This window comes from Lithobates pipiens, unplaced genomic scaffold (genome assembly GCF_037356315.1).
Source record: "Lithobates pipiens isolate NorthernLeopardFrog02 unplaced genomic scaffold, aLitPip1_a1.2 Scaffold_13, whole genome shotgun sequence".
Lineage (NCBI taxonomy): Eukaryota > Metazoa > Chordata > Amphibia > Anura > Ranidae > Lithobates > Lithobates pipiens.
Genome location: NW_027507718.1, coordinates 403,287,979 through 403,315,970, shown reverse-complemented (window position 1 = coordinate 403,315,970; position 27,992 = coordinate 403,287,979). Strand labels below are relative to the sequence as shown.

The 27,992-nt window shown below is 39.7% G+C and overlaps 1 protein-coding gene across 5 annotated transcripts in view; it reads right to left on the bottom strand.

Annotated features, from left to right (window-relative positions):
- The window catches only part of DLC1 (DLC1 Rho GTPase activating protein), a 539,422-nt gene that overhangs the window by 9,001 nt on the left and 502,429 nt on the right, over positions 1-27,992 (bottom strand). For all 5 annotated transcript variants that reach the window (XM_077477428.1, XM_077477432.1, XM_077477429.1 and 2 more), the window contains 7 exons: positions 27,879-27,950; positions 19,028-19,109; positions 11,287-11,350; positions 8,144-9,543; positions 4,478-4,654; positions 1,027-1,186; positions 726-924 (listed from right to left, as the gene is read on the bottom strand). In XM_077477428.1, coding sequence (XP_077333554.1) covers positions 726-924; positions 1,027-1,186; positions 4,478-4,654; positions 8,144-9,543; positions 11,287-11,350; positions 19,028-19,109; positions 27,879-27,950 — 2,154 coding nt within the window. The remainder of the gene's footprint in view (positions 1-725; positions 925-1,026; positions 1,187-4,477; positions 4,655-8,143; positions 9,544-11,286; positions 11,351-19,027; positions 19,110-27,878; positions 27,951-27,992) is intronic.

Sequence of the window (27,992 nt, the reverse complement as noted above, 5' to 3'; positions counted from 1 at the left end):
ACAGCAGTGTATAGGAAAGGTGGACACAGCCATATTTTGTCAGGGTGTCAAGTGCTAAATTGCTCACCTGTGGCAAAGAAAGTGGGTAAATATGCCTTAATATTTATTGATTCCAATAGGGTTTTTATTTTTGCTTTTTTTTCCCCCAGGAGATCGGACTTCCATTCTGAGAACATAATCGCATGTAAAATCCAGCAGGCTGATTGTACCCAAGTTGAGCAATTGCTCAATTTGGGTACATTCAGCCTGCCCATACATATTTTGAATCTATGCTTTTTCCTGCTGAACTGCCCGAAATTTGAACTGTCTATGGCTGGCTTAAGGCCCAAGTAATCACCTATGACCATCAATCCCTAGGAAAGAAAAAAAAAAAAAAAAAAGAAGAAGGAGTGATCAATCAAAAGTGCTTACTGATACATTTTCCATTTGTTTGGAATCAATTCCTCCCTTTACTGTGGAGAAAATGGAAGGAAATGATCACATATACAATTCATAGTTGTAGCAATATTGCTGTGCCTGCCATAGGATTTAAAAACAGACAGGTCTCACCACCTATCTATGGGCACCCTTAGATATGGATGTATTCTAAAGGCCAGGTTTTATTTATATCACTGTCAGCTCTGGAGTCAAGAATATTTTGAGCTTTGCACTTATTTGCACATCTGCTTGGTCAATCTCTATGAAAACGTTTTAACAACAACAACAACAACAACTAGGGTACTTACATTGATAGATTTGAAGAAAGGTTTCAGAGAGTTTGTTGGTGAGTAGAGGTTCAGGTAGATCCCTGAAATACTGCTTCAGCATGTCAGCCACATCATAAGCAGACTGTCCCTCATATAAGGACCCATCAGCATTGCTCTCAATTATCTCTCTCAGTGCCAGGATTCGAGACTTAACTCCTGATTTTCGGAACAGCCCCACCTTTAAGAAAAAAAAAAGAAAAGAAAAAAAAAAATGAAGAGATATTCCTATGTATACTTAAAGCGAATAATAACAACTCTAATAATGTTCCCTGAGACACACCTGATCTAAGCACTGACTACGCAGGTAGCGCATGGCTTGCTGTATGCACTGTGGCAATGGCTGGCCAAACCTTTGTACATTGATCGTTAGCGGAACACCAAACACATTCTTGTCCTTATAATCTGGAACTCTAACCCGTTTCATAAACTTTGGTACAGCCCTATATAACAAAATCAATAAAGCAAATGTTAGATTACACAACAAATTCACATTTTAAAAATGTAATTTATACCAATCTAAGTAAGGGAAAATGACTAAGAACCAAGAACTTTTTTTATGTGCATTAACAGTTAAATCTACAGAACAACCTTTCAGGGGTATCTGAATACACAAATATTAGTACTGCTTAGACTAAGATGGAAAGAGTAGGTCCCTGAAAAGTTGTCCTAAAAACTTGAACTGTTGGTTGAAATAACGAAAAAGTATCATGGAGAGAACTCGACCATGTTGTTGCAAGCACACCAATATGGCTACAATCACTTTAATATTTAAAGGAGAAACACAATATTCATATCTCTGATCATTGGCAAACACACAAGAGGAACAGTCAAAAGGCCAGATTGGGTGTTTTTAGTTGATTGTTGCTGTTTCCCCTCATATTAACTCTGCCAAACCCCCCTTAATACCATGTATTTATAATGATTGTTTGCAAAAAAAACTGTTTATAAGCCTTCTCATCTAACCTCCATTTAAGATGGTTGGCAAGCAATTAGGAAGGCAAGGTATTTTCTGCTTTCTTTACCCCTTTAATTAAATATAAAATTAAAGAATAAAAGCAGATAGATAATATAATTATACACACAATCTCCAAAATTAGTAAACATTTAATCGTTCAGGATTCTATTTAGGCAATTAAATTCATTTCCGAGCTCGCTTCGAGTTTCAGCTAAACTTGTAAGAAGAAGATACTGTTCTATTAACTGTGGCAAATAATGAAGGCTGTGCAGAAGCCAAAAGGAAAGTCAATAAATCCTGCTGCGAAAGACCCCTAATAATGTCATTTCTTCACTCTTCTCTTCATGAAGTCAAAATAGCCGGGTTAACAAAGGAGGTTTGTGCATCCAGCTCTGCCTTTAACAAAGCCTCAAAGTGAGGTCTGCCACCCAGTACTATGCAGAACAGCAGGAATCTGGTGTAAAGCTTTAGGGGCTTTCAGCCAGAAACATCACTTCTACAAATGAGTTCTTTGAAAAAGAATAAGGCAATTGAAGGAAACATGACCAGTGCCGCAGTAAAACAATGCTCAATAATTCCCCTTTATGTTTGGAACAATTTAAAATTGCATCCAACACTTCAGTGTTCAATAAGAAATTATCAGAATAGAACTAAAGACTAACTGAAATCTCTCTTCTTGGACTGTCATGTTGGTTCATACTAGAATTACTGAAAGGAAATAATGTTCCCTTTGTATATGGAGTAAAAGCTCACAATATGAGTCATATTAGGAATCTTAAACATGCATGAACTTTTTGCAAATCCCCTGTATGCTGCGACAATGACCGCCTTTCTAGGAATTCAGATAATTATGACTTTGAACGTTGATGCCGTGGGTCACACATATTTGTGGTGAAGAGGAAGATGGGACACTTACATGTTTTATTGTGCCACTGGCAAACCCATGAGCAATTTGCAAGTTATCCACACTTAGAATCGGTGACAATTATGTATCTAAAACAAAAGGCTTTATTTTGTAACAAAGTATTACTGCAATGCATTCCATAGCAGCCCATGCCGAATACTACGTTAATGTAGATGGACCAATAATATGTAATGAAATGCTGTATATTTGCATGTATGCTCCTCTTAAACATTTTCTTAGTTGTTCCAGGATATGTAACTTGGTGCAATCGCTTTTTTGTTAGCTTGTCTAGAATGGCCATGCAAATTTTGTATTTGTGTCCAATACTATAAACAAAGTTTGTATGAAACACTGCCAACTTCTGAGATTGAGAGTTATGTTCTTCACATAGTGAATGGCCTGCAGGAAACAGGCGAGTACTTAAAGAGAAGTAAAGGCTTTTTTTTTTTCAGATTCATGCTTACCTAGGTGGATGCAGCATCGGTACGATGCTGCATCTCTTCCCCCAGCACCTCTGCACTGAGAACGAGCGATCGAACACCACTGATTGCTCAGTTTTCAGAGCTCTGTGAGCAGAGAGCTGTAGACTGTCAGCCACTGCTCTCTCCTCACTCACTGGAGCACTGGGCTGTGGAGGGGGCAACCAGATCAGGCTCTCAGTGGCTTGCTGTCAGTCCAGGAACCTGGTGGATCCAGACTGTCACAATGACGCGGTGCCTGGACTGACATCTGTGACATCAGCAGAGAGCGGACTTCAGCCTACTCTCTGCTGAAAATGGGTCACAGGAGTGCAAAACAAACTGCACTCCTGTGATCCATAGAAGTACAGCCAAACAAGCTTTGGCTGGACTTCAAGGCCTGGCTGAGAAAATAGCATTGTGACTCCATGCAAAGCAACAGGTTTACTTAAATGCCAGTTTCTGGAGCAGTTTGTATTCATTTTTGGTATGTGGTGCATCTGGGTATGGGGGGACATGCAACTTACTGCACTTCCTCCCATGACACAGTGTTGGGTGCGTGAGTGACCAATCACCAGAGATGGAAGTGAACAAATGCCTTAGAATCTGGTCATCAAACCAGCAGCCATGGTAGACCGCAGCAGTTCTGCATTAAAAATATACTTCATGGCTTTTATCACGTTTTGAGACATAAATGGAGCAGGTCAGTAGGGAGTTTGTATTTGGCAATATCTCCACTTTAAAGAGCTTTAAATAGAAGTTGCTCTAGCCATGATCCGACTGACCCAAAATGTTGTTTTCCCCAGTAATAAAACGCCAACATCTGTATTTTCTATGCCTTTCAGTACAATAACACTTTTTTCACATTATGCTTTCCATCTCTCAGAATTCAAACATGGCAAAATAAAGCGGAACTTGGGGGTGTAGGTATCTGGTTTTGACAGGTGTGAAGATCCGAGTGGAAGTTTGGACCCCCTTCTTCTCCCCCAGCCTTCTGGGACACATCTCAGGTCCCAAAAAGCTGCGGGACCATTCACAAAGTGCAGCGTGGCACGTTCATGCGCAGCGCAGGGGAAGCTGGCTGTGAAGCTGCATGCAGTCACAGCCGGCTTCCCAAAGTAAACATACTGGTGCCTGGACCTGAAGGTGGCTGATGAGCCAGCTTGGGTGAGGACAGCACTGGATCCCTGGACAGGCAAGTGTCCTATTATTACAGTACTTCAGCTACAGAATTTGTAAGGGTAAAAAAAACACTAAGTAAAAGTGTTTTAGAAGTGAATCCCATAGAAGGTACACAATACAGTTTAAGACAAAAAAAAATAAAAAATACAAAGACACTCAACAACCATTCCTAACTTTGGGCAGCTCCCACCCTTGCTCCTGGTCCATTATGTCATATATGCCATTTACTTACCAGCTGAATCCATGTTTATTTGAAGGGGTGTACTTCTCCAGGAGGGCAGTTAACTTCAAAAGTGAGAACTTCTGTAGTAAATTGATTTGAGTCACCGACTGGCTGTTTATTTGCAAAGACGCAGATCTCAAGCTGGGGCGGTGTGAACTTTGGAAGCTATGCCATCTAAAGCGATGCCTGCAGCGTATAAAGACATAATATGGATGTGAGTGGAGCTTACAGTTCTCCGGATATTTGCCAGGATAAGGTTAACACGTCTTAGCATACATGTATGAATCACTCTGACTGATCACCATGAAAATTTCCATAAGAACTCTACCCAACACAGTCTGGAGTTCAGTTAATAGTAAAGTATGCTAGAATGCAAGCTAGGGCACAGATGTTTATAAAAAGGCTGGCCAGACACGTCCCAACATTCACTAGTAGTGTGAGTGATCTTGGCATCATTGGTGAGATATTGGCAGTGTGTGGGTTAACTCCTGAGTAACCTTGAGCAATGTGGCAAGTGTGCCATAGATTGGCTTAAACAAAGAAAATTGATCACTTCTAGATGGTGTGTGGTTTCAGAGATGCCCAGCAATACTCTCACCAGCTGTCATTGTAAGCTCTGGTTTACACAGGCTTCGACTTGAAAACATTAGTCTGAAGAGCAATGTGCAGAGCGAACACTTAAAAGGAAATTCAGCAAGTACTGAGCAGCTTTCTAGAATCCCATAAAGCACTCTTCAGCACCAGTTTGCGAGTATTCACCATAATGGCACTGCTGGCTGTCACTTTAAACAAGCTGTTAGACATAACAGCACTGCTCGTAGCTTTTTTGAAACAACGGCTAGTGCTCTCAGAGTACTGTGTTCCATGTTTCAGATGAAGAATGTTTACAGGGACATTGTCATGTGTGATTATAGGGGCTGCAATTGCTAAACTTTCAGCCATCTCCCTGGGAGCTATAGCTAATGTTTTTACGTCAATGCTGCCCGAGTCACTGACTTGAAAACATGTATAAGGATAATGAATTCTCATTTACAGAATGCTTGGTTGTCTGGTACTCAAGAATACTGAAGTCAGGCACAGAAGGAAACTAGCATTTCCAAAAAGGAGGCCAATAATGGTAGCTCACCCATACTTTTCATGACAGATTCACTTTAAAGACTTCAAGAATGCTGCTTAAAGTTTTCTCATTCCTTTATATAATGCTGTGTAAATAGTTGCTGTATATACCACTTAAAAGAAAAGTGAGAGGTAAAAAAAAAAAAAAACATACCTCATCTAGATGAATGCTACATCTATCCTCCATTGAGCCGATCGCTCGGTTCTTGGCCTTCAGTAAGCCAAGAGCTGGTGACTGTAACCTACCCTCTGCTCCTCCAGCACTCACTGGAGTGCCAGGGCTGTGGAGGGGCTGGGAGTGTCTGACTCAGGCTCTCAGTGGCACACAGAGGCTGAGCCAGCTGCTGGTCCAGGCATCTGGGTGAATCCTTCCATTAAAGTCGGGATCGCTCTAGAGCCTGGACCAGCTAAGTGGCGTCAGTTGACAGCCGGCTATGAGTCTGAATCTGGACTCAGCCACTTTGTCTCAAAAACAAGGGCCCATTTATACTAGTGCACTGCAGTAAGGACTGGGCTGGTATTGCAAAGTACTGGTAAAATTGGACTGCCAGGAATTAGGCTGCATGTAAGAAATGCAGTGAACTGTGGCAAGTAAATCTAAGAGAGATATACATATATAATTTAAAGCACAGTGGCAAAAAAAATCCTGTATACACCCCCTTTAAACAGACTTTAGATATAGACAAGGTTAGTGGCTTCACAATCATGGCCAGCTAAAGCACATGAAGAATGTACGTTCTGTGGCATGGGGGCTATGCACTAAAATATTGCACATCTGTCATTGAGAATTTTGGGGTGACGAGTGCATGAGTGCCAGCAATCATGGGCAGACACCCAATCATGGGCAGACACCCAATTAACCGTCGATAAGCTGGCATCAGAGATATCCAGCCAAACTCTCTCTCTGTTCTAAAGCCATAGAAACGCACACAGTTTGGTAATCTGAATGTACACGTTTATGTTTATATTGGTCTTAAACGCAACACGTTGATCATACTTTTGCACATTCCATCTCTTTTTTTTTTTTTAGGACAGCTAAAGATATACTTGGCAAAGCAATTTGTTCATCGTCAAGGAGGTCCCACTTTGTTCTTCCTGGCGGTACACTATCAATTCCTGTTCTGCAAACAGGAAGTCAAGTGAGCAAGGTCATGATGCTTTCCTGACAGATAACCCTGGTTTCACATATTTCACACAAGACTTATAAACAGTTCCACTTTTAACAGCATATGTATGCATGTTACAATTAGCCCTATGAGAAACATCTGCTTTTAGTCAAGTTAGTGTTCCACATATTCTAAACTTCATTCAAGACTAATGTTACACATGTGTAGGTAGCTTTCTTGGAAGAATGACTGATTATATTTGTTGCTGTACCAAAGGATTACCAAGCTCCAAGAAAAGCAAGTATACCTTCCAACACATGCGAGTTTCCTCCTTTTGCTCTACTAAACAGAATGCAAAGCCCATCACACCCGACCCGTATTTGTATGAACATAATTGGTAGTTTATTGCTGTTCAGCAATCCAAGTTTTAATGATTTTGTTGAAGGGGCAGCCTTTTCTGATTGCTGCCCAATTATGCTGCCCAATTATGTACAGATTAATTCAAGAAAGTCCTTACTGCCTATGAGCACTATGAGTCTATAAAATTTTGAGCACAAGGCAGCAATGTTTTCTTTACTATCATGTCTACTTTTCTCCTACCAGTGTGACAGATCTGAACATTAGTATCTAAAAGGTAGGTTATGGGTGGCACAGAGTGCTCAAATCCTATATTCAAAAATTTTGCGACTGTTCATTTTCATGAGAAACAGATACTGCACTCTCTCTGTGCAAAGGGTATTTTTGCTCCTGGTAATCTTTGCAAAAATGGCAGATGATTTAGTCATTAAACTGGTCTGCTTAAGATAGGTAAGGAGGAAAAACCGCACAGCAGCACACTATTCCAGACCACAAGTCTATATGTTGAGACTGCAAGTGACATCACACTCAGGATTTCTAGCTTGTTTATAATGTTTTACTCCACCAACAGAGTTTAATCAAAGAGTGTCCATGTACAGCAGAAGAATAGGTGGACTGAAATACCAGGAGGCGACAGCACTTGGCAAAGCAGGGTTCCTTAGTGCAACGTAATCTGTCACAACACTCAGACTGAGAAGAGTAAGGCAGCATGAAGAGCCAATGAGATGTGCAGTAGCAGTGCCGATCAGAGGAAAGAGCACAGCGACAGACTTCCATCTGCTGCTTCTCCATTCGTTGTCCAGCTACAGGCAGAAAGTGGGAAGGAGATCTGTAACTGCTACCTAAACTGCAGCAGAGAGATTTCCTCCCCTTCCAGAGCCATATAAATCTCAGAACCAGGTGGACAGAAATAGAAATACATTGGCAGGCAAAATAGCCTCTTTTATAATCTAGGTTTGTTATTTGAGTAATTAGTGGTTTACCAGGAAATCCGTTTTAAAGTAGCTTAATACAACACATAAGATGATTTAGAGTATTAGCCAGCTACTGATAATCAATGTGAAAAAAAAACCCAAAAAAAACACACACAACCCACCTGTTGGATCGGGTCAAGGATGCCACTCCAGAATCTCTCCTTCCTTGGATTACTGTTGTCTCATCACATTCGTTCAACGAGTTCCCAGTGCTGTCCAGATCACTAAGCACACTGCAGTCATTATCAATATCTAAAAGGATCTGCTTTGGAGAAGAAGGGCAAGGAGACACAGAGTCTAGAGCAGAATCTGAATCTCCCTCATCATAAAATTTCTCTGTCCACTGGTTGACTATCCTCTGCATTCCTTTTACATGATATAAGATGTCATCCAACTCTGGAAAAATATCCTCACTTTCCAGATCAGCCATATCACTGTTACTGGAGTACAAAAAAGTGCCTGGGACATTGTCATAGATACTCAAGCGGTTACCTTCAGAACAACAAGAATTGCGCCTTCTGCTGCTGAAAGAACTTTTGCAACTGTTGACGCTGGTGACGCTGTTTTCCCTTGTGAAGTCATGTCCATGAAAACTGCCGTTTCTCCAGCTTAAAGAACTGCTGTCCGTAGGAGACAAATTTCCATTAGAAAGTGCTTTGGGAAAGGTTCCAGGTTTGTGGTCGTCAGGAATAAAAAAAACATCCTCACCAAAACTCTGGTTCTTAAAGTTTTGCTCCAGAACATCACTGAAAGTTGATTGGTTGAATGGATCAAAGCCTTCTAGGTACATTCCAACTCTCTTGTGGCATGCGCTTAAGCTTCGTGTTCTTGTAACTGGACTAGGGGTGCTGACTGCACTGCTGGTCTCAGACTGACTACTACTGCTGCTTGTCTGTGTGGAGTTTGAAATACTCCTCTTACGGACTTTTGGGGCATTGATATGATTTCCATTCAAAGAAGAAATTTCCACACAGTTGAGTTGTTTTAGCTTATCGTCATCAACGCCTTCTTGTAAGATAGGTTCGCTTATTGTTATACCAGTTTTAGCCTGAGATTTCTTTTTGCTGTGAGACGTTTTGATTTTAAGACTTTCCATTCTCTTTAGAAGGCTCTTTGTTCTAGACCTTGAGTTCTTTTCATTTGCTTTGATGTTGAAATTAAAACTGGAAAGTTCTTTCGGTGATGGAAGGCTACCAAATGAGTCATCATTGGCAAAAAGGTTTCCAGATGAACATACACTGACAACGGAGTTTGTTCTTGTGTTGCTTGCCTCACTGGGAACATGTGCTCTTTGGCTGTCACTGCTGGTACTGTGAATGGAAGAAACTTCTTGGTGTTCACTTAAATCTGTTAAAATGCTGTCTTGGCTTGCTGCATTTGCCAGCTGGTGTGATTCTCCAAGTAATGCTTTATGTCCCTGAAACACATCAAGTTCTTCCAATCGCGACCACCTCTTGCTGTCCCTCTGGAATGTCCATTTACCACTGATTGCACAAGGCTCATCTTCATCTGAATCTTCACTCTGTAGCGAGCAGGAGGAAAAAAATAAATGAAAATTAGAAAAAAAACAACAAAAAAAAACACTGATGTCTATAGTAAATAGATGTTCTATAACATATACACACACACACACATATATATATATATATATATATATATATATATATATATATATATATATTTATTACATATACACACACACATACATATACACACACATACAAAAAGTAGGATTACTGAAACCTTGTTAAAAAAAGGGATCTCTTATTGACTAGATGAGAATGGCTTGCAGAGAAAGTATTGATCTGTACCAGAACTACCCACTACAACTAATATCAACAGCCAATGTATTAGAGGCTACATTGAAGTGATCATAACTCATTTTTTTTGCATCAAAATAACAAACATGTCATACTTACCTGCTCTCTGGAATAGTTTTACTATTTTGGGTGCCCATTTTGTGTGATCCCTTTGGAAGCTACTTCCTATGGGGCCACTTGTATGTGCTTGATTCTGAGCAGGGCTATTTGTGTTGATTCAGACACATAGCCCGTCTCAGCCCCATTTGCAGCTCACAGGTTTTGAGTAACAGCAGCAGGAGCCAATGGTTAAGTCTTTGAGACTGGGGAGAGGGGAGAATAGCTGCAGCAGACATGCAGTGCTGGATTGAGATCGGGCTCAGGTGAGTATTTAGTTGTGGCAAGGGGGGGAGCAACAATTGAAAGGTTTTTGTACCTTAATGCAGAGAAGTTAGAATGCATTATGGTAAAAAAATATTTTACCTTTATAACCAGCTACAAAGCCAGAAAAAACATCCACATACTGACTACATTTGTCCCGGAAAGTTAAGTATTTAATTACGAACAGTTAGTTAGGACCTTAGTCATCTGAATAGCATCTAAAACACAAATTTCCCCCACTAGGAGAAACTGCTAAATTGGTCCTTGGGACTACTTTTACCAGGACAGGAATATAGGGAAAATCCAAAATTCTGAGCCATTACCAGAAATGGAATGGAGGGGAACTCTTCCAAGGTAAAAATTGGCTCCTGTGACAACCATCTAAGAGGGGATTTCCTCTCACTTGCTTCTGCATGTGAAGGATTAAAAGTAAAGAAAAAAAATTACCCAATGGAACACAGATGACACAACTCACATGAGTTTTAATCTCGCTCTACTCGAAGCAAAATAAAAAAATAAAAAAAATAAAAAAATGTTTTGGCTCTAGATATATGTAAAAAATACTATGATCACACACTTTGTAAATGTTAGAAAGGCCTCATGAATACTTGTTCGGATAAGAGAATATTTGTTCTTAACAATCTATGCTCTACTATGATATTTGTTTAAGCAATCATCCTTTAACCTCACCCACAAAACTGGTCAACGGGAAAAAAAACAGGACATCATTTTGATATACATTTTAGTTTTGCTTATCGTTTACACCTAACTGGAAGCCATTTAGATCGTATATGTAATTTGAAGTTTCCATCTTCCTGCTGTGCTTCCACTGGTGTATTACCCCCATACCCCCTCCTCCCAACTTGAATTAAAAACATCTCCTTATCTTCAGAGGGTTCATTAAGATTCTTGTAAAATTAGAAGGCGATTTCAAACGTGACAAGCCATTTCATTTGCATTTCAATCTAAAATGGATTATCACTTGTAAAGGGAACCACCAATTAACTAGCTGACCGTAATATGGAGAGGTTACATTCTTCATTAAAAAGGCTATCAATGGTTTTAAACCTTTTTGTAAAACTTACCCTTTTTCTGTTCGGGCTGATTTCAAGTTTCATCACTGCACACTTATTCAGAGTGTTCAGCCGCCTGCAAAATAATTAAAAGATATAAATATACAATGCTTGCTCTCTATGCTATGCTAGGTGGATTTTTTTTAAAAGAATATAGAAAAGTATTATTTTATTAAATAAAATATTTACATGACACCTAATCCATCTCCCAGAGGGCAACTAAAAAATCCCGCCAAAAAAATAAAAAAAACCCTCAAAAATATTTTGGCATAACACACTTAGTAGGTAACATTTTTTGGGTTTTTTCTACAGCATTTAAAATAGAACGTCTGTACAACTAAAATGCCTGCTTTTAAATGCACACTCAAACATGTAGCTATGCAAATTACTTCAAAAAAGCTCCTTATTTCTTATTAGCTAGGAGGTAACTGGCAATACAAATCCCCTTTAAGACTATTCTAAAAAAAAAAAAAAAAAAAAACAACAAAACAAAAAAAACCTGAGCAATTGCCAAAATAAGCAGCCCTATGTTCAAGGAAATCTCACTCCATTTACAGATAAAATATGCTGGACTAGCAAAAATCTTAATATCATCTTTGTACGAGAAGGCAAACAGGCATTGGTTTAAATTCTTTACAATGAATACACACTACACAGCTTACAGTGCTCTTTATACTCCTTAACTTCTCATATTTTGCCATCAAGTTCAGAGGTATGCTGCTACAGGATTTGTATATCTAACTGGCCAAGTAAGTCCTAGTTGCATTTAACAGGAGATTAAATTGCAAAATTCACAAAGCTGTTTTTTGTTCAAAAATGTTACTACTTTTACTTCCAAGAAATCATCCATGATGTTTCTCCGTACTGAACCTCAGGAGAATATTAGTGGTCAGTAAGTGAGTAGTAGGACTGTGTTGCTTTTATACTGGCCACAAATACAAAGGTCCTTGCAGTACAAAGGTTTATACGTTCACGCTTTTTTAGTAGGTGAAATGTTATGAGGATATCTGAAGTAATGTTGGACAAATCCATCAAGACGGGTTTCTAACTTGGTATTGTGATTACTAATCACTTGTCCAGCATCTACTCTTTATGGTGACCACACATGGTTCAATTTGAATGCATGTAAAAAAGTGATGTTTGTAACGTGTAGTATACTACACGTATTTGTTTTATTTTAATTTTACAAAGTGAATAAAAAAGTCTTAATGAAAATTTGATGAAATTGACTGCATATTATCTGATCAAATCTAAAAGAAATAAATAAACGTGCATCCACCACCAGAGAAAAAACTGAGCTTGGATTATCACTTTTGGGTGAACATGTAAATTTACCTATATATATTCAGCGCTACTGTATTAAGTTACAGCTCAACTCCAGGCAAATAACTGGATACAAAGATGACCAAAAAGGATTTGTATTTGTGTACATCCAGTCCGGAGATTTACACAGCCCATGTGACTAACACCACTTTGGTAATGTTCTAGACGGAAGGAGCTGTAAAGAAATACAGTGGTGTCCCTTCTTCAGTGCAACAACTTACTAACTGGACATTGAAAGAGCAGCAAGCAGACTGTCAAGGTCTTCCCTCTGCTCTCACCTCCTATCAGCACATTCCTAGTCAACACACTGGAATGCAACAGACCTGATTGGCTACCAGTCACCCAGTTTGAGTGCTGCTATATATGGGATTAGGAAGATACTTAGGATATGGAGATGTGGAGATCAGAGCTGGGAGGTGGCTGGTTTTAAAATGAAATATACAGGGACAGAGATAAGACTGGACCCTTGACAAGTTTTTTATCAGTTCTGTATTAATAAAATATATGAAAAAAATACTTAATAAATGTACGCTTGTCCTTTAGATATGTTTAAATGCCACACTTTAGCATCTACAAACATGTTCATTTATCACAGGGAAACATTTTCATTTTGTACAGAGAAAATGTTGGCCCCAAGTCGTCAGTCTCTAGGATACATAGGATACTCACAAAAAGTACAGACTGGCCTTTCTTCCACATTTAAACATCCAAATGCTAAATCCTAAGCAAACAAGTTGTGTGGTTGATTCATGTTTTTTCCCCTGCCAAATATATACAAACTATTTCAAAAATGCATTTGGTATGCACAGCAGAAAAAAGGCCCTTTTAATGCTTTTTAAAAGGCTAAGTAATCGTTAAAATAGAACGTGGATGAGTTGCTTGGCTCTACACTGAACATATCCTTATTTCCTTGATCATACCAAGTATATTGTGTTCAATGAGCGGAAGATGGGATGACCAGCTAGTGCTGACCTATTACTATCTGATAACCTGGTCAGTGCTGTAAACGTTAATGAGTTCTTGCAATAAACTTTTTGCTTTAGGGGAGAGCTGCACGTGACATACTTGTTAAGACTGCTTTTATTCTCTAATGGAAATGTTATAATTAGATAAGCTGATTGCTTCCAACTTGAGATAGTCAAATGCTACACAACCCCTTTCATCTGAATTCAACAGATCTGGCATTTATGGAATCCCATATTCACCACATTGAAAAATGTAGAACATTGTTTTTTTTAAAGCATATCTCCTTAAATTTCACCATGAACAAATTAGAACTTATTTTTATTTGCATTACTGTTATGAAGACTGGACCTATGATGGTGACTGCCTAGATCTGTCTGTCTTAAAGCGGTAGTAAATCCGCTAATTATTTTTTATCACCTGCAAAGAAAAAGGCATAATGAGCTAGTATGCACCGCATACTAGCTCATTATGAAATACTTACCTTAGAACGAGGCCCCGACATCTGGCCCGATCCACGCCGAGGGAGCTGACATGCTCCCTCTGCGTTTCTTCCGGGTATCGCGGCTCCGGCGCTGTGAGTGGCCGGAGCCGCGATATCGTCACTCCCGCGCATGCGCGTGGGAGATTTCATGCCGGCCAGGTCTGGCCACTGCCAGACTTTCAGCCGAGAAACCCCTTGTGCGCATGCGCTGCTGCAGTCAGCGGCGCATACCGAGGGGAAAATCTCCTAAACCGTACAGGTTTAGGAGATTTTTTTTTACCTGATTTGAACCTGATTTGAACAATCATAGAGCCACTGTCTAAAAAGTCTAGACTCCCTCCTTGTATACTTGACTTGGAGGTCAGTGGTAGAAACACTATGATTTGAGAGGACAGCCCCAAAGCCTGGCAATGGCCACGCAGATATTTTCAATATCATGGGTTTACTTAAAACTGTGCCCAGCTGTTCTTGTTCAGTGGCTTGGCTGACATATGGATGCACAGTAGCTTCTGCATGTAAGTTCTTCCAATTTGCTGCTATAAAGGTCACCTGACAAGCATCTGCTGTCCAGCAGCTCTTTCTATTTGGGTTTCCTGCACCAGCTAAGCATGACAAAAAAGCAGATGTCACATCAGTAGTTTGCGGTGAGTATAATTCCAGTGAGAGCATGAAAAGTGCTGCAACACAGACCAAGCAACAAATCCTATTTCTTTATTCTGATTACAACAGTGGACATCCAATTTGTTTCTTTAGGGGGCTGTGCTTTGTGCGTCACTGTTACATAGTAGGTGAGGTCGAAAAAAAAACCATCAAGTCCAACCAATGTGTGCGATTATATGTCAATATTACCTTGTATAGCCCTCTATGTTGTGGTCGTTCAGGTGCTTATCTAATAGTTTCTTGAAACTATGGATGCTCCCCACTGAGATCACCGCCTGTGGAAGGGAATTCCACATCCTTGCTGATCTTACAGTTTAAGGTTAAACCTTTTTTCTTCTAATTTTAATGAGTGGCCACGTGTCTTGTTAAACTCCCTTCCGCAAAAAAGTTTGATCCCTATTGTGGGGTCACCAGTATGGTATTTGTAAATTGAAATCTTATCCCCTCTCAAGCGTCTCTTCTCCAGAGAGAATAAGTTCAGTGTTCGCAATCTTTCCTTATAACTAATATCCTCCAGACCCTTTATTAGCTTTGTTGCCCTTCTTTGTACTTGCTCCATTTCCAGTACATCCTTCCTGAGGACTGGTGCCTAGGAACTGGACAGCATTCTCTAGGCGTGGCCAGACCAGAGTCCGGCAGAGTGGGAGAATTATCGTTTTATCTCTGGAGTTGATGCTCTTTTTAATGCATGCCAACATTATGTTTGCTTTGTTAGCAGCAGCTTGGCATTGCATGCCATTGCTGAGCCCATCATCTACTAGGACCCCCATGTCCTTTTCCATCTTAGATTCCCCCAGAGGTTCCCCCCCCATGTATAGATTGCATTCATATTTTTGCCACCCAAATGCATTATTTTACATATTTCTACATTGAACCTCATTTGCCATGCAGTTGCCCACCCCATTAATTTGTTCAGATCTTTTTGTAAGGTTTCCACATCCTGCAGAGAAGTTTTTGCCCTGCTTAGCTTCGTATCTTCCTCAAATACTGAGATTAAACTGTTTATCCTATCCTCCAGGTCGTTTATTAACAAATTAAACAGGATTTAATTTGACTACGTTAAAAAAAATAAGCAATCAACACTCCTTGCCAAGATTTTGAAAGGAAATATTTGGGGTACAGCAAAACTATGTCTGGCCTGTCATGTGAGGTAGTTCTTACCACTTGAAAATGAATAACAATTCCACACTAATTCATTCATATTCTTAAACAGAGGAATAGCTATGCAAGCCATAAAAAGCACAAAAGTAAAAAAGAAAAAAAAGAAAAAACAAATCTTAAACCACATATGTTATTTAACCTTCCCTCAGCTGTACAAGGCAACAGAAATATAACAATGTATGATGTTTGAACAACTGGAATTATCTAGTCCCATCCAGCTGCACACAATTCGCTTCCACAACCTGCACGATAACTTTGATCTGCAGTAGAGAATCTTCAGTCTTGCTGATAAGGCCATCTAATCTCTGCAAGACTTTTATATTAATGTGTCTACACAACCAAACTGCACAGTTGGCTGAAAAAAAGATACGGCCCAGTCTGTTTCCAAGGAAGATAAACTTTTACTGTTGCAAGTGTAACTGAATAGTTCTGGAAATCCAAGTTAAAATATGTCTGATACGCCTGGTGTCAGTTACAAGAAAAACCATGTCTGCCCAGATTACATTTCTGGTCTGTCACATTTTATGGGTACCAAAAGAACAAAACAAGGGAAGCATGTTGTCTTTTTGTGACCTTCAGTATTGTCCGGGCAGCTCCGAAGAAACACGAGTCTCTCCTAAACATTAGTGGAGACATTTAGTCAGAATTCCCTAATCTTTGTAAAAAAACAAAACAAACCCCCCCCCAAAAAAACAGATCAAGTAGACAGGAAAGATCAGTACAAAATGAGGAATGAACTGCAGTCTCCAACTATGAATTTGGCTCAGCATCATCATAAAAAAGGGAGACCTACTTCTTTTGGGGTTCCCCAAGCTCTGTCAACAGTCTCATACTAGCAAGTGATGAGCACAGGAAACGCCTGTGCATGGTCTTAAAAAAATAAATAAAAAAATCCCTTTTAATAACTAATGCATACAAGTCTAGCTAGTATGCCAACTACGCTTTACTATCAAAAGTCTAGGATTCAAAAAAAAAATAAAAATAAAATAAAAATAAAAAAAAGGGAAGAAGGAGGTTATAACAAAGCCATTAAAAGTGCTAATTTTACCCAACATTGAAGTTCATGAGGCAAATCATGTTAGATAAGCTCCCTAGAATGTATGATATAGTGTATTTGGTCATTTCATTCCATCAGGCAAGAAAAACCCAAGAACTTCACAGAATATTCCAGACCAATTACATGAGGCTAAAAAGACTAATTGGTTGAGTGGAGATGCCAGATTGCTATGAGATGAATGTAGGTGGTTTTCATCTCCCAACAGTTGAATTAAATGAGATCTTTAAAAAGGATAGATGTGTCTGTGACTTGAATACCAAATCTGAACATTGCAATGCAATACGAATAAAACCCAAATTAGCTTTCAATATATTATCTAAAAATATTTATGGAACAGTCGGTAGCAGTTTTTAAATGTAGCTAGCAAGGGATTAGGTAAAGCCAAAAGCACCATCACAGTCAGCACTGTATTAAAAAACAAAGTCTGTTGAGGGGCTTTGGCTAATGAACTTAATTTATGACAGAAGAACTAAAACCAAACACAAATACTTTTTTATGCCTTTGTGTGACAAGGGTCAGCAGTTTTCAATATGGGACACCTTAGGTCATTGCTCAGGCATTCTTGGAGAGTTTGCACACAGATCATCTTAAGGCACATGACCGGCTACTTCTTTATAGCCATTAGGCAATGAAACTATTCTACTCCGTAAATGTATGCCTGAAAAGCTACCGGACTTTTAACATTCTTTCCCTGTGGGGATTGTTGGTTTCTACAAATACACATGAAATTAGTCTTTTACTATAATGCAGACAGCGCGCTAATAAAAAGGTAAGGTTAGTACAATTTAAAACCTGGTTAAACAGCTGTAGTGATAATATGAACAAATGCCTTCCATTTCCAAAAAACGCCCTGGTAAGATGCTGTGTTATGCATGGTTAACAAATGAGTGACCATAAAAGGCATCAATTAAAACAGAATTGTCAGTGTTATATTTAAGTTTGTTTTTGCTTGGAGAGTAATTTAGAAGCTATACACAGGGACAGCACAGTGGTGTAATGAATAGCACTTTCTCCTAGCAGTAAAAAGGGTCGCTGGTTCGAATCCCAACCATGACACTACCTGCCTGGAGGTTGTATGTTCTCCCTGTGCCTGCGTGGGTTTCCTCTGGGTACTCCGGTCTCCTCCCACACTCCAAAAACATGCTGGTAGGTTAATTAGATCCGGTCTAAAAAATGTCCTAGTATGTATGAATGTGAGTTAGGGACCTTAGAGTGTAAGCTCCTTGAGGGTAGGGACTGATGTGAATGTACAATGTATATGTAAAGTGCTGCGTAAATTGATGACGCTATACAAGTTAAGGATGAGCTCCAGCGTGTTAGCATGCTCCACTTCAGAGCCCGCAAGGAGGTCTTCGCTAATCACAGGCAGTGAGACATTTCCCGATGCGTGGCTGCAGAGATCGGGACAATGTCTCACTGGCTGTAATTAGCACAGTGCTGCGCTGGCTTCCTGGTGGGCTCTGCACGTGGTAAAAGTACCTGAAATAAATAAACTTGGCCAATTATGGCCACCACTAAGAAATTTTGCTTTCAGCCCATATTACTGGTTTATGTTGGAACATTTTGCTATTTTACTTCTTGTTAGGATTATCTGTATGTGGTGTAATAACTTAGTTATATTGCGCCAAGTATCAGTCCATCTTCTATCAGCAAAAAAGTCAATAACCAGTGTCAATATAAGGTAAGAGAGATCAGACCCCTTTCTGGGGGCATTTTGCAGGCGCTATAGCATTAAAAATAGCGCCTGCAAACCGCCCTAACACAGCGGCTCCACTCCAGTGTGAAAGCCCGTGTGCGCTGGGAGGGCAGCAGAAAAAGTGCTGCCAGCAGTCCTGCCACCGCTCCTCCTCACTGAAATGCTATAACGGGGTGGCATTTTGCAGGTGGATTAAACCTCTTTTCGGCTGCTAGCGGGGGGGGGGGGGTTAAAACCGCCATGCTAGCGGCCGAATAGCTCCGCTAAAACCACGGTAAAGTGCTGCTAAAGATAGCGTTGCTTTACCGCTGACGCCCAGGGCGGCATAGTGTGAAAGGGCTCCAACTTGGAAACTTGACTTTAATCAAATATATATATGAAAAAACTCTGTCATTCCATTAGTACCAACCTGCATAAGGCTTCGATTGCATCTCTATCCAGGAAATCATGGTCCTTCTTCACTGCAGAGATGTCGATGGGAAACAGAAGATCTGAATGAGGGACAGATAAACAAAAAATAAAGTATCTTAAAAGATGGATCTTGTCCCTCAGATATTAAATGTAAAGGATTGCACAAAATATTCAAATCCATAAAAAAAAATAAAAAAAAAAAAAAAAAACCCACACCCCCCTAGGTGTAAAATATCTCTATACAAAGAAAAAAATAAGATAATATAGGATTTATATTTCCCTTACCCCCACTTTTCACATTATTGGGTGTGACATCATTGTCCCTCCTGGAAGATTCGAGGGTAATGCAGCGCAAGCAAAATTTCACACTAAAGACTCCCAAGTCAGCTGTGCCCTGGATCTAGCCTAAATGGAAGGGGTGTGCTCCTTGCATAGGCATCCTGGGCAGATTAGGGTGAGGCAAGTATAAAGGTGACCATACATGGAACGAATCAGCTGAGATTTAATCTATTTATGGGCAGGCTGACTGTACCCATCCACAGACTTGGGTACAACCAGCCTGTTGGATTTTTGAAATGCTATTACCATCGTCAGCTATAGCAGCTAGCAATAATCATGCTCTGCTGGCTGGGAAGGTTCCTCGTCTCCCACTGCCGGCAGAACATAATGGTGTTGTGGAAGGCATTCCCCCATTAACATTGTTTATGTTGATGAGGGAACTGAGTGATATGCTTTCCTTCCATCCATGGTCATCTTTGGGCTTCTTAAGCCCTAACTTTTTCTTCACAGGTACCTTTTATGGTAGCAGGTCATTTGCAAAAGACAAGAGGGTTTCCAAAAACGTAAGCAGACCTTGCATTTTACTGCTTTAAAGTAGATCTAAATCCTGACTGGGTGACATTTAGTCTTCAAAAGGATCATGCAAACAATGGTCATGTTTTCTCTTTCTTTACAAAATACAATTTTAGCGTTGCCCCTCTCCAGCAGCCCCTTTTAGCCACTTCCTGTCTACATGTATGCACTTTGATACTCCATTGTTCCACACTGATGGACAAGTGACAACCGTAGACTATGCCTGCACAATATTTCAGCACAGCCATTTGCACTGTCCACCAGGGGAGCATGTGACAGCAGACTCTCAGATCTGACAACCCAATATGTCTTTTCCAATTTGTAGCCCATTCCTTCTTTAGATGAGAAAAAGGGAAAGAATGTGTTAACCTATTCTATATCGCTTGGTGAGTTCAGGCAATATAAATGACAGGCAAATCTGCTCATCTATTGTTCTCAGGCAGACAGCTGCCCATCATCATTTTATCAAATTCCTAATTCGAAGCACATATAGGAATTTTTATGTATTTGTAAAAGGTATCAGCAGCTCTACAAGATCCTTTGGTCAAGTGTGTACTCTGAAATGATTGTCTATGACTATGTTGGAAAGAAAAAAAAAAAAACACACACACATTTGGGGTCCATGCACACTGGGATTAAAAAATGCTGCTTCTACAGGAGTTCTGCAGGTTTTTTTTTTTATCCTGCCTGTAGAATCATCTCAATGTTATCCTATAGGTCCATGCACATTGGGGCGTTTAGAGGTAGAAAAAAAAAAAATCTCTACTGTATGTGTTTTTGAGAGAAGTTTGCAAGCAGAAAAAAAAACACTTAATGCTCATAAATGTGGTGTTTAGGAGCGTTTGCATTTTTAAGCGTACATTAAAAAATGAGCAGAGGAGAAGGTTTTGGAAAAAAAAAAAAAATGCTTGTAAAAGCAAAATGCCCAGAAACTCCCTTAAACTTTTGGGCAATATGAGCTTTTATGAGCATTTTTTTTCTGCCACCTTTTCTGCACCTAGTGTGCTCCCTTAAAATGAAGATGTATTTCCCAAGTAATGACAACTTTAAGTGAGAACTTTATAATGCTGTAAAGAGTTAAAGGAACCAGATGCTTCCTGGACACAACTATGAAAGAGAAAAGTAGGAAAAAACTCCAAGATAAATGATGGCTGGTGCCATCTCAAATACCACTGCTAAGGCATAACTTCATAAGGATGGCGCCTTTACATGCAGCCTTGATAAAACTCACATGGGACACGGTGGAAAGGTCATTGAAGCTGGGCAAAGCAAAAGATAAAAGCCAAAAGAAAAGGAACAAGCCAGCTGAATTTAAAACATCTGCAAAGGATCAAAGCTTAATATGATGCTATATATCCTACTTGGAGATAAATATTTGCCCAGTGTGACCACATGTTCCCAGTATCTTGCAAAACAAAACAATCAGCAATCAATTATTTACCACACAAGTGGGACTAGCTTGGAAAAAATTCTAGCACAGGGTGTAGACAACCTTTAGGGCTCCAGATGTAACTGAACTACAACTTTTGACTGTTAGCTGGTGTAGAATTCTAGAAGACGTACCTATTAGGTGAAAAGAATTGCATAGCGCAATGGGGACAAGTGTAGGAGGAAATTAATAAAAAAGGCCAGATTATTAAGAGGTCTGAATAATCTACTGGTCTGCCTTACTTTTCTGGTAACCAGCTATAATAAATCTCACGTGCATGATTATAATTTATAGTAATGTTTTCAGCAATTGAACGCCACAAAAGGAAGTTAAAGAGGAGGTCCGCCTAAAAAAAAAAAAAAAAAAAAAAAAAAAAAAAAAAAATTATCTCTAGCCACCAGCTACAAATACTGCAGCTGCTGACTTAATAAATGGACACTTACCTGTCCCAGGGTCCAGCGATGTCGGCAGCTGAAGCCGATCAATCGCTCGGCTCTCGACAACTGCTGCCGCCATCCTCGGTGAGGGAATAAGGAAGTGAAGCGTTGTGGCTTCACTTCCTGGTTCCCTACTGCGCATGCACGAGTGACGCTGTGCATCCTTACTGGTCCCCCGCTATCTCCTGGGACCTGTGCGTTTCCCAGGAGACAGCGGAGGGAAGGGGTGTGACTCCCGCAGGAGTCTTTTTCCAGTAGTGGGTGCAAATGTCTGTAATATACAGGTATCTGCATACCCCTCCCCCTGAAAGGTGCCAAATGTGACACCGGGGGGGTTCCAAAAAGAGGAGGTTCCTTTTTTGTGTGAACCTCCGCTTTAACCTGTCAAGCACTAGAAGGCAACTACAGCTTAGAACTACTATTTTAATTGAAAATGACACCAATGTTGCTAATTTCTATTTTCCTACAGATTTTGATGCACCAAATAAAAGAGCAACCTCCTCCCCAACTAATTTATGAACATTTTTCAGTAAATTAAAGAAAAATAAATCCCTTCTACAATATTTACAATTCTGGAAATCAGCTGTGATCAAGGTGGTTGTGCCGTAATGTTAGCCCCTTGTGCCCTCTTACATGTACCTAATAAACCATTTACTAAGGATTTGGAGTGCCAGCTTCTTCTATTGGAATTTGCTGATTACTTGCTGTCGTGAGGTCATTGTAGCCCGAGCGCCCTCCTGTGCACTGCAACATCTAGTATATTTCCTCGTAGAGTGCTGCATTTTTTGACTGTTAACTATCCTAAAGTGATTTTAACGTGAGAAGGTTTTTACCTTGCATTACCTGCATTAAGGTAAAAAAATCTCTCACTAGTTTGCTTCCTCCCTAAACTCTTACCCAAGTCCTGTATCGATTCAGCGTTTTGCCCATCTGCAGCAGGGCTGGTCTCACAGGACAGCTTGATAGCTGTGGAAGCCATTGGCTCCTGCTGCTGTCAATCAAAAACAGTGAGAAGGGTGGGCTTTGTGTGTCTATGGACACACAGAGCCCAGATCATTTAGCAAGCCCACATTTGACCCCATAGCAAGCGGCTTGCTATGGGGGCATGTAGAGAACAAAAAGGAGTGGACAAAGCAAGTAGGGGACTCCAGAAGAGGGGGGGGGGATCAGTGTCATTCTGTGCAATACCAGTGCATAGAGCAGGTAGGTGTAACTTTTTTTTTTTTAACCTAAATAAGATACTGAGTAAAATAAAGTATGAAAATTAGGTTTAAGGTGGGGGTGCACTTGCTCTGTAATCTGATGGGTGGGAGTTATCAACAAGTTTTAGGAAAGACAGAGCTCAACCTTGCTTTTTTTACATGGTGAAAATTAAGTCCCTACTGGGCAAGGGGGGTATGGGTAGGAAACCAAGTTGAAGCCATTTTTTACTAAGAGGAGCTCACATGCCAAGCGCGGACAAGCATTATATGTGCGGATGAGTGCCATTTTGTTCTCGATGTGCCTTAAGAAGGTTTAAAGCGGAGTTCCACCCTGAATATTTTTTTTTAAAGTCAGCAGCTACAAAAATTGTAGCTGCTGACTTTTAATGAGGTCACTTAACTGTCCAGGGAGCCCATGATGTCAGCTCCACCGACTGAGGCCAATAGGTACATTGGATTGGGAGAAGGCACTGGAGCCCTCAGGTTTCACAGTCGGTTTCCTACTGCAGTGGGGAGGGGGGGGGTAGAGAGGAAGGGGCAGAGACAGAAGAGGACATGACGTACCTCACCTCGGCAAGACTGGGACGGAAGTTCTACTAAGGAAATCCAAACAAGGGGTGGTCTTTCCTTTAAGAACAAGTGCTAAAGTAGGGTGGAACACCGCTTTAGCTATAAAAAAAAAAAGTTTTCCCACCCACCCTATACTATACAGAGTAACAGCACAGCAAAAGTGCGTGGAATATTTTTACTTCCTTAAAAAAAAAAAAATGTTTTGGATGCGTAGAATTTTTTTTATGGCTGGAGTTAACCTTTAAGTTTATTTGGTTGACCAAGCCATCTTAAATATAAAAGAAAGATTAGAATTTGCTTGTTTGCTACATGGATTACTATGACGTAGTAAGCAGACTAGCTCTATTCTTTTAAAAGGATAGCTCATTTGGTAAGTATTCCCATCTGGATACACAACTCTATTTATATAATGTTAAAATTTTGAAAGAACTGTAAAAGTAATTTCAGTAATTGCGTTCCATCCGGGTTTACCGACCATCCCATATGTTTCCTTCTTTTTATGTGATGTTTGGGTATTCTATATTCACACTTCCTCTTATTGATGGTGAAAAGCTTTTGCTGCAGAATGAATTTTACGTGATATACTTGGCAGTAACCAAACTTTAAACAGCTGGTTAAAGCATTTGTCAAGCTCTGAAAAAGCATAATGCAAAGCAATAGGTTTGTATGGAGAGTGCAGAAAGGGGCAGCAGAAAAAGAGGGTCTGTATTAGAAAGAATGAGGAATGCTGGTCTGTTACCTTGGGTATGGCTTTAACAGTGAACACTGCAACTATGATTATCTGCCAATGCAACTTTAAGAGTCATGAGGCATACATAATAGGGTCTATTTAAGATCATGAAGACTCATTTTCCTGTGTCTGCCATGCACTTGATGCACATGCCAAAACACAAGTCTGCAGAAATGGATTTAATGGTGTAGTATGGATACATTCCAAGGCCAGACATACACAGTTAAATATTTTTCTATCGGCTAAACCAAAAAAAAAAAACCCCAAAAAACTGAGTACTCAATCCATGCTTTACCTCAGACAAAACTTCCACTGCTACTATTGTATTTGGACAACTGGCTTCAGCGGCTGTCTGAATACAATACCCAAACAACAGCTGTATTTGAATGGATGCAAATGCTGCTCAGCCAATAACTTTCCATCCAGCACTTTGAAAAATCAGGAGGAAGGTTGGCAACAGCATTATCCAGGTAGCAAATTTTGGTTGGTTCTTCACGAAATGGAAAATAATTGCATAGTGTATGGTCAGCTTTAGGCTGTGTTAGACCTGCTTTGCATTGCATTATGCAGCAGGTCCAGCTGACATTGGTTTGTATTATAGGTAAAGCAGGTCAAATGCAGTTGGATGTTGTATTTTACCTTCAAATGCATACATTTGAGGAGAGCTGTTTTTAAATGCAAAAGGTAGCATTCAACAATGCCCTTTCACATGAGCCTTAAGCATTATTCAAAAACAGCAGTATCCTACTGCAACCAACTCTGCACATCAGCACCTATTTTTTTCTCAATTTTCCAGCAAACATCAATACCCGCTTAAAGTGACTCTGTAACAAAGAACATCATGAAATAAATAAAAAGGAGGGGTGGCATGTTCCCTTCAGCCGCCATGGACAGGCAAAACTTCTAGCGATAATGATGGCAGTGGTGATGGTGGGAGGAAGGGAGTAGCCTAGCATTAGGACATAGCTGTGAAAGCTGTCACAGGTAGGTACAGGCACTTTTAGTGATAGTGACACAACCTCTTTAAGAAGTTGTGTAATACAAGAGGTCGTGCTCACCAGTTTTGCAAAATAGCCAAGTATTTAATAACTTTACATTCAAGTATGGATAATACCATTAGTGAGGTTTAACAGACTCAAACCACAGGGGTCAATGGGAAACTATGATTACCAGGATTCCAAGCATAAAAACCTGCTGCTCCCTATAGTATAAAAATATAACTTTACTAGCTTAAATGATAATCTTCTGTATCAAATCTGTAGAAGCAGTAAAAACATAACTATCACGTGACAACAAATGCAGACACATTTAAAAAACATTAAGATTTTACTCTCAAGGTCAAAGTAATAAAATGTCCAATGGAGGAGTTGCAGCGCATTTCTCTAGTTTATTCAATATGTAGGAAATACAAAAATAACAGCATGAAATAACTGTTTAGAGCATAGCAAAAAGCATAAAAACTGTTGTTACTTTATGCTGTTATTTTATATTTTTTTCTGGAGCATAGTCACACTATTAACCTGCAAATGCTACTTTCTACAGATCGTGTGTGTGTGTGTGTGTGTGTGTGTGTGTGTGTGTGTGTGTGTGTGTGTGTGTGTGTGTGTGTGTGTGTAGCAATTTTTTAAGAATTCGTTGCTACGGTCACATAAAAAATTTAAGTCAATTAAAATAAAGTAGGAATATTTTCTGATACAGGTTGACATAGAAATAAACTCCATTATCATTCAATAATCAGAAAAAAAAACAATAGAATGGGAGAGAGTTATTTTTAACAAAAGGAACACCAATTGAAAAGCTCTAGAGTTAAAGCCTTGTCCGGGATGTGGCCTTTACTGACCTACATCTGCGAGAACATCTCCCTTATTAGTTATTTTTGGCTCACAAGACGTTGTTAACCTCTTCCCAGCATGAAAGATTTCCAGGATTTACAAGGTCCATTCTTTCCTTCAGTTTAGAGAATTTCGGCTGTTCTTAAAATTACTTTTAAAAAAGGTCTCAAAAGATTAAGAAAAATAAAATAAAAAAAAACTTCTGTAGAATGAATGTCCAAGAACGTAGTCACTTCCGCCAAACTGCATAACAGTTTTCCACCAAGTCAATCTATTAACTTAAGAGCCTGTTTCTTTAATGATTGGGTATAATTGTAGGAAATGAGGTTTTTCTTCTCCCGCAGAGCTGACAAGTACGTTCATTGACACACACAAAACGACCACCTCTGTGTGTCACACTATCCTTTGTGTATGAGGAAGACATGGAGTAGACACAACAGAGGAAACGAAACCTGGACTACAGGTATTTGGCTGTGCTGGACATCCCAGGGATCCAAGAATGCATCCGTTTTACGTCAAACTAATTATTTGTGTAAGAAATGCTTATTGTGTAGCAATTCATTTTTGAAATGCTATCATTCGGTTGCTGGACCAAAACTTTTATTTCTCACAGTATAGCAGCTTTCTTCTTTAACCATGCCAAGTGTACAAGAGGAGAACTATTAAAAGAGAATACTGTGAAGTCTGCACAAAAGTCTTACAAAAGAAAAAAAAGAAAAAAACAAAACAAAGGCTAGAAGCTGTACATGTTTGTAGCTAGTTCAGAGGCTAAAGTTTGCCATACAAATGTAGATTTCTCTTTTGGAATGTGGATTGAGAGATCTCCTCTGCAGGCCAACAGCCAGCACCCGTTGCTGTCAGAATTCCCATTCAGTAACTGCATCTGACTGTATGTAGTCACTACTCAATCTTCCACCTGGCTCCTTCGACAAAAGTCAATTTTTCCATAGACTGTCAAGCCACGGTTGGAGCCACCACAGCTCACATTCCATTCAATTCAGCACAAACTGGTTGAAGTTTGAGCCATCCATGGCAGTCTTTTAAAAAGGCAAAACATGTATTGCTTTTAATTGCCCAACCCTGAGTAACAATAATATGTATCAGATTTCACAAGTCTTTTGTGAAAAACAAAAGCCTGACTGTCCTGGTGTCAATGAGACTCCCAATGTGGTTGTCAGGATGCATTTAGGTTTCACAATACCAGTCTGGATAAAGCAAGGTACACACTGACCATGTTTTGTCCCCTGGGTTGCCCAAAAAAAAAAAAAACAGACAGCTCCGGTCGGGAGGTACTTACCATGCAAAGTTAGTTCAGCGATCTTCCCCGACGAGCCCTCCCCCCAGAATACTCCAATCAATCTACCATTGGCTGAGAGCACTGATCGGGAGTCGGTTGGCTGCTGGTTTTCCATCATGCACGTTTGACATACAATACATACAGGTCAAATGTCGGCCAGCCTTTTTTTGAACCGGATGTTGTCTCCTGACATTTGGCCTGTGTGTATGGGGCTTAGGTCACATTTGATCCATAGATAGTATGAAAGTAAAGTATGTATCTATACAGTTACTAAGATAAAAACAGAACCAATCAAGTTTTTTTTTTTTTTAAACAAAATTTAAAGTTACTTAATTTTTAACAGTTTTATTAGACATTTAATATTAGTGAGGATTTAGTACAAACACAGGAGAATACTTCTCAAAGTCAATACAAAAAAATTTGACTATTTAAAAAAAAAAAAAAAATACAGTTCTTTAAAAAAAAAAAAAAATTGCATGTCCATGCTATACAACACCAACCTTCATAAAGTTGTGCATATTGAGGAAATCCTGCTGCCCGCAGCCAATCACATGCTTCCTTTGCTTCTATTTCTACAAGAAAACAAAAAGAAAGAGACCCCACTGTTAGCGATT